Source organism: Bufo gargarizans, chromosome 2 (assembly GCF_014858855.1).
Source record: "Bufo gargarizans isolate SCDJY-AF-19 chromosome 2, ASM1485885v1, whole genome shotgun sequence".
In the NCBI taxonomy this organism is placed as follows: domain Eukaryota; kingdom Metazoa; phylum Chordata; class Amphibia; order Anura; family Bufonidae; genus Bufo; species Bufo gargarizans.
The window spans coordinates 579598939-579615126 of NC_058081.1; the positions used below are offsets into that span (position 1 = coordinate 579598939).

Genomic DNA, 16188 nt, shown 5'->3' on the forward strand with positions numbered 1-16188 from the left:
GTGGAGGGGATTTTACTTTAGCATTTTTTTTTTACCACTGAAAAGCATTTTTTCTTAATGAACAAAAAGGTGCATTTTTTACTTTTTTTTTTTATTAAAACTTTTTTTAAACTATTTACTAGTCCTACAAGGTGACCTTAATAAGAGATCTTTTGATTGCTTCTATAATACACTGCAATTGCTTATGCAATGCAATCTCTTTTTCTGTCAGTGCTATACTGACATCCACCAGGAGGCTGCGCCAGAGAGGAACAGCCTGCTAGGATACATGGCAGGCAGGGCTGAGGCATCCATGAGGCTGTGAACAGACATTGGCACCACACAATCTCGTATTGGTGGTCATTAGGGGGATAAACACACACACATATAGATAGATAGATAGATAGATAGATAGATAGATAGATATACACACACAAATTTGTTGTTGTCAGCAGAGTACCATCTAACTAATAATCCCTGTAGGAAAAGTGAAGCATTACATAATGTCACTTGGCATTTCTTTAAGGAATCAACACTTGATCATGAATCATTGCTTTAATTTTCATTTTTCATTTTAAGTTTTTGCATTCAGTCTGCTATGGATTTTTTAAAAAGAGATAAAATATTGGTAGAAGAGGAAGAGAAATTGCCCCCAACAATCAATAAACCAATTTGCGAAAAGCATCAGAGACATGAAGTGGTGGCCATGAACTATAAACCATTGAATTACGGTATATTCTTACTGGTCGTCAGTCACTGACCAGGAAGGGGAGAATGTTATCCATAGGAGGTAAAATGTCCCTGTAAAGGGGAAAGTGACCACATTTCACATTTTAAAATCAACACGGGTAAGGGCTCATTCACACGACTGTAGGCCGCCTGTGGCCATACTGCAGACCGTATCACGATGAGGACCCATTGACTTGAATAGGTCCATAATACCCAAGAAACGGTGTGGTGCAGAGCGGATGCACAGATCGGCGCTTCCGTGGACTTTTGGGTCCGTGCCTCCACACTGCCAAAGATAGAACATGTCCTTTCTTCTGCCGTCTATTGCGGACCCATTCAAGTCAATGGGTCAGCGTCGCAATATAGGATTCACATGGCCAGTGCCGCAGCACTAGCACATACGGCCTACGGTCTTGTGAATGAGCCCTAAGTGTGTAGGTCCTCTAGTAGATATGTTCTCCTCTATAGAGAAGATCAGAGCGTCCACATCTTTCCACTGCAAACAATGCTGGCTGGAGCCCGAACGATGTCCCCTGTATTGGTCATGTACAGCCTTTTAATGACATGTTAAGTAAGGTGGGTTATTGGTCATATGATTGGCACAGCAGTTCCTATAGGACTGCACACTGCCATGAGTTGACTTCATATGTTCCAGAATAGTACACAGCACAGGGGGCTTGCTCAAAATGAATGCTGTCCTATAATCCTGAGCTGCAATCACTACGCTGAAAGACATCATAAATGGTATACAAGCTACATCACATACCATGTAACATGCCATGGCATGTATAGACACTGAACCAGCAGGGGCATTTGAGGACTCGCAGCCTGAGATCTGCAGCTCTTGATATAATTGAAATATAAGCCGTGATGTCACTTAGGATCAGTACAAGTACACTACACACCCTGAACAGGAAGGGGACAGCAGGGAGGAGAAAGGTCTTGTAGTCTGCGTGCCTAGAGGAAGCCAAAAGAATTGTGAATGCAGCTCTGGATATGACTGGAGTATAAAACCTACACGGCGAAGGATCAGCTCAATGACATGTATACAGAATGAGAATTTATAGTAATTTACAGTCTTCATGTCACCACAAGAGGAATTATAATAACTGAAAAAAAAAACAAGGCACTGAAGGTAGAAGGGCCCCTGGAATGGGGATTAATCAATTTAATATAGAATTCTCTTCCCGTTCTACCAATAGGAGATAAACAATGAGTTAAATATAACTGCAGCAGCATATCATTGAGGGAATACGAAGAATCCCCCCGTTTGGTGAGATGAGGGCCGACGTCCGCCAGATCTACACATTTTTTAACCCAATGATTTGAGAAGATAGAAAGAATTGGCACGTAGCATGGGGTCCCGCCCCATTTATCTGTGGGTCCAGCGGCTTGCGTAATAGTCTCCTTCAGGGCAAAGTCAGAAATCTTACAAATAGTAAACATGGACAGTGAAAATCATGTAGAAAAAAAAACTGACGGATCCAAGACAGCAGAGGGATCCCAAAATCTCAGTCCTATCTGTCATTGTCTTTTCTATACAGAGGACGGCAGCAAAAGTCACCATAATCCTTGATTCTTCATGTCATGGCACAAACAGTGACAAAGTCTTAAATAAATATTATATGGTTAGTTATAATAAAAATTATAATAATAATCTATAAAAAATAAAATTAAGAGTTTAGTCAACATTTCACTGTGCCCTGTGACAGCCACTTGGGTGCAGAGAAGCTGGAGGTTCTGTACAAGATCTTCTGGGTGGTGGGTATTGCACTAATGTCTTTTAGAGTCTGCCAGGTGCAGTGTGTCTGACACACATTTACATATCCAAAACTCCCTCAGAAATATGTCAGGTTGCGAATGAGCTGGTGCTGGAGCAGGTTCCTTATTGCAGTAGCTTCTATCGAGATGTTATGTCCAGATACCTGAAAGAGAAGAATGGGATGTTACTAATCTACAGGTCACTGTATCTAAGCCTATCATATATGAAAAACTCTGCTGTGCTGCTGAATCTAAGCCTACCACGCGCTATGTTGTATCTAAGCCTACCATGCATCATGCTGTCTCCTTAGTTGTTGTATCTAAGCCTACCATGCGTGATACTGTCTGCTTAGTTGTATCTAAGCCTACCATGCGTGATACTGTCTCCTTAGTTGTTGTATCTAAGCCTACCATGCGTGATACTGTCTGCTTAGTTGTTGTATCTAAGCCTACCATGCGTGATACTGTCTCCTTAGTTGTTGTATCTAAGCCTACCATGCGTGATACTGTCTGCTTAGTTGTTGTATCTAAGCCTACCATGCGTGATACTGTCTGCTTAGTTGTTGTATCTAAGCCTACCATGCGTGATTCTGTCTGCTTAGTTGTTGTATCTAAGCCTACCATGCGTGATACTGTCTGCTTAGTTGTTGTATCTAAGGGCTCATGCACACGGCGGTCCCCAATGCATTGGCAATATCCGTGTGGATTCCGCAGATGGATCCAGACACATTCAACTTGAATGGGTCCGTGATCTGTCTGCATTGCAAAAATAGTGCATGCACTACTTTTCTGCGGTGTGGAGGCACAGAGAGAAACTACATTCACATCTCTGTTTCTGGCATAAACGCCGGCTGTCAGCTGGACAAAAACCACTGCCTGCAGCGGTATTTGTCTGTCCGAAACCCGCATTTCTGACACATAGTGGGTAGATCCCATTATAGTCAACAGGGGTCCGGCGGTGATCTGCTGGAACAGCCTGCCGGAAACATTCACCGGAGATGTGAACACAGCCGAAGTCTACCATGTGTGATATTATCTGCTTAGTTGTTGTATCTAAGCCTGCCATGTGTGATACTGTCTGCTGGGACCATGTATCTAAGCTGTTCCTGATCATTGCTGGTGCCCAATTATTGCCTTGTATAAACATGCCATAGACAAGCAAGCAAATACTCATTTGTTGGGTAATTGCTTCTTTCTTGCGACACCTTAAATTTGACATTTGTCAGCAGCACACGCCCCAGGGATGTGCAGCCAACAAATATGCAAACTGAATGAATGTGCGATTGTAATAATGATCGTGTGTCCCCCCCCCCCCCCCCTTCAGTTTACATTGGGCCATGTAAAACTGAGTGCTGACTGACTTATGTCACAATCTCAGTGACTGTTGTACACTGCTGTACATTCCCAGCATAAAATCTTGTAGAATATTACATAAAATTGTATATTTTTCCAGAATCGGCGCCCCTCCTGTCCGTGGTTGTGCCTGGTATTACAACTCCAGCCATAAGGACAAAGGGAAGGATAATGCATTAATCTCATACAGTTTCTCTGAGGAAAGTATGACCTTGTAGGTGAAGAGATCGGTAAATAATCATTATTTCCTTTGGAAAACGAAAGGTGGAATCTGACTGGTTGCTATGGGCAACTAAACCAGTTTTGATAAATCTTCCCCTTTGTGTTTTAATTAGTCGACATTTTCAAGATCTTTACATTTTTTTTTTTTTTATTTTTTTTTTTTACATCTAGAGGCTGAAAACACATAATAATATCCAACAGACATAGGTGTAGTACTCATTAACAGTCATGGCCAGTTCGCATTGTTCGCCCGTGAACATATGTGGGCTGCCATCTTTTTTCACAAGTCTGGCGAGGCACAGGTAAGCCTTTACCTGTGCCTGTGCGCGAGTCGGTCTGAAAACAAGTGCGGTCAGCAGGAGCAGGCAGTTCTGAGAACAGCCACCGGGGGCCTTCATCGGGCTTGTGGCGAAACCAACCTCGCCACTGGATTTTGGAGGCGCCTGTTTGCCAGCCTCTTGCCCCAGGATTATGGCCCATACTAACTGTGAAGGAGAAGACAGACCGGCCGCACAGCTTAAATCTGTGGAACTGTTTTGGGCAGGAAAGCCATGCTTGCGGACGGCCAAATGTGACTTTCATGGAATTCGGGAACCCCTGCTCGGATCTGGGTGATTTTTGGATATGTTGTTCACCCAGATCAGAGCTATCCATGGATGTATACATTATGGGGATATGTGGGGTTTTGAGTTTTTTTCTGTGTTTTGGGAAAAATGTGTGGTTTCTGTCTGTGAGTGATTATGTTAGCCCATTACGTTTGGTAATTGTATTTTGTTGATTGCGTCTCAGACAATGCCAGTGTGTTAGTTAATTGCGTCACAGACAATGCTCATTGTATTTTGTTGATTGCGTTACAGACAGAGGGAAGAGGGTTTTGTGTACAATTGCTGGGAAGGTGTCAATACCGTATATGCATGTGATTGGCTGTTTTTACAAAACCCTGTGGGTGGTAACCTTGTTGGAAAATGTGTATAAATCAATGCTTGTGTGTCCAAATAAAGAGTTCCTGGTTTACCCCTTACCAAGTTGAGGCTGGTGTTTGGGTAACTGATCGACAGTGGGGGATTGCTATGCGCTGAAGATTTGCTATAATCCCCTGGCATAACTACTAGCTCTTGTAAGAGCTGTTCCTGCTCTCTGGATGTAGGAGAGGTTCACCCACTGGAGCCTGGTGCCTTTTCGTAGGTCCAGGGTGGGTAGGAGACGGTGAGACCTCAACCAAGCTTCGGCGGTTCGCAGGGTCTGCAGTGCGTACGGTGTCAAGTGGAGTGCTTGGAGTCCTCGGAAAGCACTAGGAGCATCTATCGACGGAGGTACCCGGTCGGGGTGCCAGGAGATCTGTTACAGGGCTGTTCTCGGAACTGCCTGCTCCCATTTGTTTTCAGACCGGCTCGCGGCGCGGGCGAACGATGTGAACTGGCTCACTGCTCATTAACATGTAGTAGATCTTTCTCTTGTAACTAGCCCAGCACCTGATTAAGATGCAAACAAGAAGGTTTCCGTTCACTGACAGCAAGCAAACATTTTGAAATTGTACCCAGAGGCCCACATTCATTCAGACTGGTGTTTTATACATCAGTGTTAGGCCTCATGCACACGACCGTTGTGTGCATCCGTGGCCGTTGTGCCGTTTTCAGTTTTTTTTCGCGGACCCATTGACTTTCAATGGGTCCGTGGAAAAATCGGAAAATGCACCGTTTTGCAGCCGAGGCCGTGATCTGTGTATCCTGTCCGTAAAAAAAATAGGACCTGTCCTATTTTTTTGACGGACAACGGTTCACGGACCCATTCAAGTCAATGGGTCCGTGAAAGAACACAGATGCACACAAGATTGGCATCCGTGTCCGTGATCCGTGGCGTTGGTTGCTTTCATACAGACGAATCCGAAGATCCGTCTGCATAAAAGCTTCTTCAGATCTAAGTTTTCACTTTGTGAAAACTCATATCCGACAGTATATTCTAACACAGAGTTGTTCCCATGGTGATGGGGACGCTTCTAGTTAGAATACACTACAAACTTTGTACAAGACTGCCCCCTGCTGCCTGGCAGCACCCGATCTCTTACAGGGGGATATGATAGCACAATTAACCCCTTCAGGTGCGGCACCTGAAGGGGTTAATTGTACTATCATATCCCCCTGTAAGAGATCAGGGCTGCCAGGCAGCAGGGGGCAGACCCCCCTCCCCAGTTTGAATATCGTTGGAGGCACAGTGTGCGCCCCCCATCGGGCCCCCCTTCCTCCCTCTAGTGTAATAAATCGTTGGTGGCCAGTGTGCGCCCCCTCCCTCTATAGCAGTAACAACATTGGTGGCAGTGTGCGGCCTCCCATCTCCCCCCCCCCCCCCCCCCGATCATTGGTGGCAGCGTAGTTCCGATCGGAGTCCCAGTTTAATCGCTACTGCAGCCCTGGTTGCCATGGTTACTTAGCAATAGTACAATAGTAGAAGATTCATACTTACCTGCTTGCTGCTGCGATGTCTGTGACCGGCCGGGAGCTCCTCCTACTGGTAAGTGACAGTTCTTTAGCAATGCGCCGCACAGACCTGTCACTTACCAGTAGGTGGAGCTCCTGGCCGGACACAGACATCGCAGCAGCAAGCAGGTAACTATGAATCTTCTACTATTGTACTATTGCTAAGTAACCATGGCAACCAGGACTGCAGTAGCGTCCTGGTTGCCATGGTTACCGATCGGAGCCCCAGCGATTAAACTCCGCTGCCACCAATGATCGGGGGGGGGGGGGGGGTTTGGCGATGGGAGGCCGCACACTGGCCACCAATGTTGTTACTGCTATAGAGGGAGGGGGCCGATGGGGGGCGCACACTGTGCCACCAACGATATTCAAACTGGGGAGGGGGGGGGGGGGTCTGCCCCCTGCTGCCTGGCAGCCCTGATCTCTTACAGGGGGATATGATAGTACAATTAACCCCTTCAGGTGCCGCACCATATAATCCAATTGCACCATATTGTGTCAATGTCAAACAGATCCGTCCCCATTGACTTGCATTGTAATTCAGGACGGATCCGTTTGGCTCCGCACGGCCAGGCGGACACCAAAACGACTTTTTTTTCATGTCCGTGGATCCTCCAAAAATCAAGGAAGACCCACGGACGAAAAAACGGTCACGGATCACGGACCTACGGACCCCGTTTTTGCGGACTGTGAAAATAAACTGTCGTGTGCATGAGGCCTTAAAAAAAAATCTGAAAATTAAATCTAGATATCAGCAGGTATAGAGCTATGCCCAAATTTGCACCATTTTCTGGCTTTAGTATTAATAAAAGTTTAGGCCACGCTCCTCCATGGCAAGCCACACCAGCATTTGGCACTTATGACTTTTGAAATGGACCAGATCTTTTAGTTATTATGTTTCAGACATATTATATGGAAAGTCACTGGAGACAATCAGAAGATACTCACCGCCATGGATTTTAGCATCACCTTCTCATAGTAATGGATCGACTGCTTCTTGTTAGATAATGCAGGATAACCAAATCCGGCAATGTCAACCAGATCACAGAAGTGGAGGGCAAAAGTGATCGCCAGCATGCCAGTAGTGGGTTTCTGGAAAAGAGGAGACGTGCAGTGATGTGAGGGGAGATTTATCAAAACTGCTGAAAAGGAAAACTGGCTTTGTTGCCCATAGCAACCAATCAGATTCCACCTTTCATTTTCAAAAGGAGTTCTGAAAAATGAAAGGTGGAATATTATTGGTTGTTATTGGCAACCAAGCAGGTTTTCCTTCACACCAGTTCTGATAAATCTCCCCCTTAGACTCTTACAGCCCTAACAGCCATTCTACAAAAGTGAGAGGGTTCACATGACACATCCGGGAAGTACTGGCCTACAATAAGGCCTCTTTCACACGAATGTAAGGGCTCCGTGCCCGTGCTGTGGAACGTAAATTGCGGTCCTCAATGCACAGGCCCCGACCGTGGAGCAGCCACATGCGGATTGCAGACCCATTCACTTGAATGAGGTCCGTGATCCGTCCGTTCCGCAAAAAGATAGAGCAAGTTTGCCGTAGTGCTTTAGTGGGGGTCCGTTCCGTACCGCATTTGCAGACCCATTCACTTGATCCGTGAAACAGAATGCACACAGCTGGTGACCCGTTTATTGCAGAACCGCTGTATGAGCTCTTTCGTTCGTGGGCAAGAGGCCTAAGTCTTAGAGCAGACACACACAAGCGAGCTAAATGCAATAAACTCACGGATTGTGTCACTGAGAGATCCTGTCCTGACCTCCCGTTTTCTGAAAGGATTGCAAAGCATTAGGCGTCTTTCACACGACAGTATGGCTTTTTCAGTGTTTTGCAGACCGTTTTTCCGGATCCGTTGTTCCATTTTTTGTTTCTGTTGTGATTCTGTTTCGATTCCGTTTTTCCGTATGGCATATGCAGTATACAGTAATTACATAGAAAAAATTGGGCTGGGCATAACATTTTCAATAGATGGTTCCGCAAAAAACAGAATGGATACGGAAGACATATGGGATGCATTTCCCATTGAAATGAATGGAGCCACAGAACGTGATTTGCGGGCCATAATAGGACATGTTCTATCTTTCAACAGAACGGAAAAAACGGAAACTGATTTTTTTGGGTGGAACCATTGAAATGAATGGTTCTGTATACGGAACGCAAAAAAGGCCCGTAAACGGAAAAAACGGTCGTGTGAAAGAATACTGATTTATAATGCTGTGTGACCCTGGGAGTCCTGGAATCTGCTGAACTATGCCTCAGGGTTCATGCTGTTTTTGCGGTCTGCAAATTGCGGCTCTGCAAAACACAGACACCGGCCGTGTGCCTTCCGCATTTTGCAGATTGAAACATCCGGCCCAAGATAGAAATAGAACTATCCGCGGACAAAAAAAGGACGTTTTATATTCTGCCAGAAGATGGGAGGTCAGGACGGGACCTCTCACTGACACACGCTTTAAGTTTATCGCATTCAGCTCGCAAGTGTTTGTCTGCCCTTAGGGCCAGTTTACTTTCATTACCATTTTGGTGGTGGTGCCGGGGAGCCAGTTTATGCCATTTAACTGATATTATGTGGGTCCATAACACATGTGGAAGGTATTCAATTTCATTGTCTCCTAATCTGGGCAGGCTTCCCAAGCAGTATTTTTTTTATGTGGTTGCTCTTGATGCTTATAAAATGGTTTGACTAGTCACCTGCAACATACCTACAACAACCTGCGTAGCACAATACGGCACTTTGCAGCTGTCACTCAATCAGGCATAGACTGGGAACTTAAAGTGGTTGTAGTAGGTTCCAAATTGACAGAAGGTGGGTAAACATAGGGTCAGCATTAGTAGGCAGACACAACAAAAGCGGGTACTGCAGCACAAAATACTGCCCCAGTAGAGGGCACAAAATACTATTGCACCAGCCACAGTATTCAACTGTATCACCGTTCTGAAGATGGGGGAGGGCACCTGAGGCCTTTGGCCGGGTGCATAAGTACATGATGCTCCTAGATTAATTAAAGGGTTTCTGTCATCAGAAAAATGGGTATTACCCTGGCTGACATTAGCGATGTGCTAATATCAGCTGAACATAACTATATTAGTCCCATGTCACTATGAGCCGCCGTTATTTAGAAAAACTAACTTTTATAATATGCAAATGAGCCTCTAGGAGCAGGGGGAGTGTTGCCCCTGCTCCTAGAGGCTCCGTTCACTTACCTCTTTCCACGCCCTTCTACACTTGATTGACAGGGCCAGGCCAGCATTGGTCTACTGCTGCCGGAGAAATCTCACGCCTGCACCGTCCCGTTCAGTATTCGGTGCAGGAACCAGTGAGGGAAGGACGTTTGCACCAAAATATTTGCATCATTAGCGCCGATTAGCGTAATCGCGAATATATTGGAGCACTTTAACTGCATTTTTAATGTTCTGCCATGCCAACCATTTTCTCCAGTTTTAGGAAGCTTCTAGCAGCTTGGAAAATGTAGCTGAATATTACATTGCCAATTTTTCGTAATCAAGAAAATCTTGAATTTGTGAATTTGCGAATATATGACGAATATTCGTCCAAATATTTGTGAAATATCGCAAATTCGAATATAGCCCCTGCCGCTCATCGCTAATGATCAGTAGTAGTGTTGATCGCGAATATTCTAATCGCAAATTTTTATCGCAAATATCGGCACTTTGAGAATTGGCGAAGATCTAGAATAGAGTGTGTAACGGCACCGTTTCAGCAGACAAGGGGTTAAAATCCGTTTAGGCGATAGGCCCCTTTCCGAGGAGACAGGCACAGCTACTGCAGAACACCAACCTCCCGAACTGGATACAAAATAGCACTCCAAACTGGAACCTCACAAGTAGCTGTCAGTCAGACGAACAGGAAAAGCGTATCCGTCAGCTTACACTCCTGGCAATCAGTCTCCAACAGCATACAGGGAATCCCCCCAATAACGAGACAAGGCTCCGTGTTGAGGGTCAAGCAGTGCTCTGAAGTGCTGGCACACCCAGCCTGGTTTTTATTAGTTTGTTGCAGATACAACATATCCCCACAATGCATCATGGTTTCCTCCCCTCTGTCCCGGAGACGACCGAAGACAATCCAATTATCTCTCAGGACAAAGGGGAGATCACCAATACACATGTGGAGACAACAGGACAGGAATCACCACCCAAACACACAATTTAACCGAACGCATAATAACATAAAATACAATTCTATAGACAGATTTAAGCTGTGCGGCCGGTCTGTCTTCTCCTTTACAGTTACTATGGGCCATAATCCTGAGGCAAGAGGCTTTTAAACAGCCCTCTCCAAAACACTGTGGCGAGGTTGGTTTCGCCACACATCTCCCCCCCCCAGGGAAGACTAACCAGATACCTGACCTCACGCCGGTCGGTACCTGAGTTAGTCTGGCAGCCCACCCACAACCCAATACTGGACCTGTAGAATTTAGTAGGCTGTCTCTGTCCAGTGAATCCACCAAGGATATATTGGTAGCTGGTACTCCTGGTCTCTGAGTTGCTCCCTGGCTTGGAGTGGAGGTTGCTTTGTGGGCAGGGATCAGCGGTACTCTGCCCTGGTGCCAGCGTTACCACGGAAGAAGCCTGGTTGGAGTCTGGTTGTTGGAGGGAGAAACCGACTGTCTCCCCTTTGGCTAAACAGCCCTGTTGCTGGGGGACAGGACCAACTGTCCCTACCCCCTGTGCTGTAAGTGCAGAGACCACGGTCCCATCTGCACAGTTGTGGGGCTTACTGTCTCCCCCTGGTGCGTTAAGCTGCCGCTGGGGAGAGGGGGTAACGAGCTCCTCTCCCATACATACTTCCAGCCGCTGGGGAGGGCGACCGACCGCCTCCGCTCCCAATACAGTGTCCTGCTGCTGGGGAAAGGAGACTGGGCTCTCTATTCCCTGTAGGACACTCTGCCGCTGGGGGACAGGACCGACTGTCTCTGCCCCCTGTAACTCCGTCTGCCGCTGGGGAATGGAGACTTGGCTCCCAATTTCCAAAAAATCATGCTGCTGCTGGGGGGCAGGAACAACTACCTCTGCCCCCTGTAACTCAGCCTGCCGCTGGGGAGGGAGGCCGCTGCTCTCCCCTCCCTGCACTTCACACTGCCGCTGGGGAATGGAGACTAGGCTCCCAATTCCCTGCAGGACCGGCGGAGAGACCTCGGTCCCATCTCTACCGGCCACCTGGGGTCCTTCCCAGTAACACTCTACAATATCTGCCCAGCTGAATGGGTCTGGATCTGGGTCTGTCACCTTACCGTCCTGCTGAGCCTTCTCAATGGAGTGGAAGAGATCTCGGTAGTCCTGCTCCAGTTCCCACTCCAGGGTTGCTAGGTGAGCCAGGTCTTGCTCTACTTCATGGGGGTCATCCCACTCATGCCTAGCCTCCCTCTCATAGAAAATATCCTGAAGTCTGGACTGTGCAGGGCTCCCGAAGTCAGGCTCTGCAAAGGACTCCCATAACAAGCCAGGACCATCAAACTCCTCTCCCTCTGGCTTGTCATGCTCAGCTGTCCAGGGTATAAACTGTGCCACATACCACCAAAGCGCCTGGTAGGCATCCTCCAGCCATAGCTCCTGCCATACCCGGTGCTGTAGTTCTATCACCCATTCCTCCAGGGGCTGCTCTCCCAGGAAGGACATCCGCAGGGCCACTTGCTTCTGCAACCGCTGCTCTTCACTGGGGAGACTCTCACCTCGCTGGTATTGTACATTATCCAGGGCCTGGTACCAGATGCCTTTCCTTAATGCATCCCGGCCATCCAGGTCCTCCTCCTCGTATAACACTGCTGGTTCCATCCTGTTGCTTTTAGGGTCGCTGTACTGGGACATGCGTTGCCCTTAAATTGTAGAATCCAAAGAAATGGTGTCTCCTGTAGCTGTCCTTCTGGCTGTAGGAACGATCCCGCTGCTTGCCACCAATGTAACGGCACCGTTTCAGCAGACAAGGGGTTAAAATCCGTTTAGGCGATAGGCCCCTTTCCGAGGAGACAGGCACAGCTACTGCAGAACACCAACCTCCCGAACTGGATACAAAATAGCACTCCAAACTGGAACCTCACAAGTAGCTGTCAGTCAGACGAACAGGAAAAGCGTATCCGTCAGCTTACACTCCTGGCAATCAGTCTCCAACAGCATACAGGGAATCCCCCCAATAACGAGACAAGGCTCCGTGTTGAGGGTCAAGCAGTGCTCTGAAGTGCTGGCACACCCAGCCTGGTTTTTATTAGTTTGTTGCAGATACAACATATCCCCACAATGCATCATGGTTTCCTCCCCTCTGTCCCGGAGACGACCGAAGACAATCCAATTATCTCTCAGGACAAAGGGGAGATCACCAATACACATGTGGAGACAACAGGACAGGAATCACCACCCAAACACACAATTTAACCGAACGCATAATAACATAAAATACAATTCTATAGACAGATTTAAGCTGTGCGGCCGGTCTGTCTTCTCCTTTACAGTTACTATGGGCCATAATCCTGAGGCAAGAGGCTTTTAAACAGCCCTCTCCAAAACACTGTGGCGAGGTTGGTTTCGCCACAGAGTGCTATATCTTCGTAATCGCGAATATTCTAGATTTTTTTTCATCAGTGAGTGAGGTGACTGGTTCTGCACATGTGCGGGATTTGGGACGTGAGTTTAGGAGGAGGGTAGGATCTTTAGATTTTGTCACTCATGTAACAGGAGGTGGGGTTAGGAATGGGAAGTGATGAGGTAAGCATTTAATTTACATAACTTGAAAAAAGCGAAAGTGGACTGTAAAAGAAGTACCTGAAGGTGCTAAAAAAAACACAACAAAAAAAAAACTAGGATGATTAGTGTGGGGGAGAACTATCTCAGGATGCCGATGATTCTTATGGTTAAAAACCGGTGACAGGTTCCCGTTAAGGAACATTATTACTTCTCCTTTTTTTAATCCACTCCTGGCTTTGGCTTCAAAAACTGCACAAAAAAACCTTAACATTTGGCAGCACTGTAACCTCATCCAGCTTCTACACTCTTACCGCTTTCATCTTTTTTGAGGACTTCTGGTCAGCAATGATGGTGTCCAGGATCTTAGTGGCGGTCACCTCCATATAATAGGGGTTTAGGATCCGCGTATTCTGTGGGCTCACCTCCCAAATTATAGGGGGAATTTTCCAAAATCCTTTATGAACCTGGTAAAAGGAACAAACATTAGTAGGATCTTTAGGGTCTTGGTCACACACATGCACATTCATCCTCATGGAGGCCAGTGATGTCAAATGCCCTATTCTGAGGAGCTACCAGGCACATTGGTCGGTTCCCACGGACAATGGTGAGTTCCATCAACGGCAACATAGAGAACATTGGTGAGGGATACAAAAATCACTAGAGATTCTGGTCTACCACTAGATGGGAAGCAGCTGAGGTAAATTGTGACTACACCAAATAGCAGACCCTACATCCAATTTTTACAACTAGATGACACAAGGCTCTAATGTGGCAGCAAAGCGCAGTGATATTATAGACTGTGACGCACCCTCTTCTCATTATTCAGAATAATCTTCATCCATTGGATGTCCAGAGGCTTAAATGGCACCAGCACCAATAAAGTGTCAGGGTTGTTGTCCAGCTGAGGGTCAAAGTCAGCAGATTCTGGGTAGAAGAATCTCATGGTGGTCTTACTGCCAACATCCTTCTCGTAATTGTGGACAGGAGCATTGTTCAGTCTGGTGATGGAAGCATTAGATACGAGTTAACCAAAATGTATGTGTGTGTATACTGTATATATGTAAGGATGGGAAACACCATAATATCAAGAGCAGCTCCAAGTAGATAACAGCATCCAGCTCACACCCTAAGGCGCATGACACATGTGGGGGGCATCATATATGTTGGGGTTCTCTTCATGTGCATGCAAGTATATGGGAATTACTGGACATACAGCTTTCAGCATGCAGGTAATATGTACGGTTATTTTTAGCAAAATCTAAAATCTCTTCACCATGTGATCTGGAACCTATTACCGCACCTTTCCTGCTGGTGACTGAACTTGGTGATATTATCTAGAAACATATTTTATAACTGCAATAAAAGTGTAGGACTGATTTATATATGACTGATATCCTTTATATGACCGCTATAAAATCATCAAATTGTAAAAACACAGGATGTTGTTTTCCTTAGAAACATTACAGTAGTCACTAATTTCCATAATACAAATTAAAGATACATTTCTCTAGAATGTGACTATTCACAAGAGATGAACTTAGATCCTGAATGGGACCCAGGATTATTCAAAAGTTCTTAAGTTCAATAGCCAATGGCTATCCAATTCCTGTTTTAGGTCATTTTCTTTTATTTAAAACATAACATTTATTACTTGCTTTAAGAACATTTAAATTGCCCAAAAAAATAAAAAATTGAAAGTGGCCATATGATTGTTTTCTTTTTGCTATAAATTATTTTCATGCATCAGAGGTATCATAGAGATATATATACTTTATATCCTCTAAGTAAATGTGCAATAGCTATACTAGATCCTATTGTGTCAATTTCTTGCTTTTGGCAATCTGCTTAGCAACTATGTTGCAACTAAGTATCTAATTCTTAGGCTACTTTCACACTCGCGTTTTGGGCGGATCCGTCATGGATCTGCAAAAATGGATCCGTTAGAATAATACAACCGCTTGCATCCGTCAGAACGGATCAGTTTGAGTTAGGCTGCTTTCACACTAGCGTTCGGGTGTCCGCTCGTGAGCTCCGTTTGAAGGGGCTCACGAGCGGACCCGAACGCAGCCGTCCAGCCCTGATGCAGTCTGAATGGAGCAGATCCGCTCAGACTGCATCAGTCTGGCGGCGTTCAGCCTCCGCTCCGCTCGCCTCCGCACGGACAGGCGGACAGCTGAACGCTGTTGCAGCGTTCGGGTGTCCGCCTGGCCGTGCGGAGGCGTGCGGATCCGTCCAGACTTACAATGTAAGTCAATGGGGACGGATCCGTTTGAAGATGCCACAATGTGGCTCAATCTTCAAGCGGATCCGTCCCCCATTGACTTTACATTGAAGGTCTGGACGGATCCGTCCCAGGCTATTTTCACACTTAGCTTTTTTTTTGCTAATATAATGCAGACGGATCCGTTCTGAACGGAGCCTCCGTCTGCATTATTATGAGCGGATCCGTTCAGAACGGATCCGCCCGAACGCTAGTGTGAAAGTAGCATTATCTGTAACATAGCCAAGACAGATCCATCATGAACTCCATTCAAAGTCAATGGGAGACGGATCAGTTTTCTATCGTGCCAGATTGTGTCAGAGAAAACGGATCTGTCCCCATTGACTTACAGTATCTGGGAGAAAACTATGCACCAAATGGTCCCTCAAATTCAAGCCTCTACGATAGATGATGCTGGGGTTATTAGTGAGAACTGGGCCCAGTTCTCTATCTGATTGTATGATATGCCAATGTTTTTTTAGGATCTGGTATATCTCTTTATTGCATCCATCAAAGGTACCAATACATCTGATGATCTCATTATCTTTTCGTGGGAGTGGTTTTAATAAATCTTCCTATTTTTTGCCCTTTTAAAGGCTCTTCTAAGACGGCGTATTGGATATCCCCCATCTCGAAATCTTTGAAAAAGGTCATTACTTTCTTTAATAAATTACATATCATTAGTACAATTTCTTCAAACT

General features: G+C 46.0%; 1 protein-coding gene across 7 annotated transcripts in view; it reads right to left on the bottom strand.

Moving 5' to 3' along the window:
* Positions 1 to 519: 519 nt before the first annotated feature.
* Positions 520 to 16188, bottom strand: part of LOC122928681 (CMP-N-acetylneuraminate-beta-galactosamide-alpha-2,3-sialyltransferase 4-like) — a 200168-nt gene continuing 184499 nt past the window's right edge. For all 7 annotated transcript variants that reach the window (XM_044281778.1, XM_044281771.1, XM_044281776.1 and 4 more), the window contains 4 exons: positions 14036 to 14225; positions 13539 to 13691; positions 7467 to 7610; positions 520 to 2633 (listed from right to left, as the gene is read on the bottom strand). In XM_044281778.1, coding sequence (XP_044137713.1) covers positions 2547 to 2633; positions 7467 to 7610; positions 13539 to 13691; positions 14036 to 14225 — 574 coding nt within the window. In that variant the 3' untranslated portion in view covers positions 520 to 2546. The remainder of the gene's footprint in view (positions 2634 to 7466; positions 7611 to 13538; positions 13692 to 14035; positions 14226 to 16188) is intronic.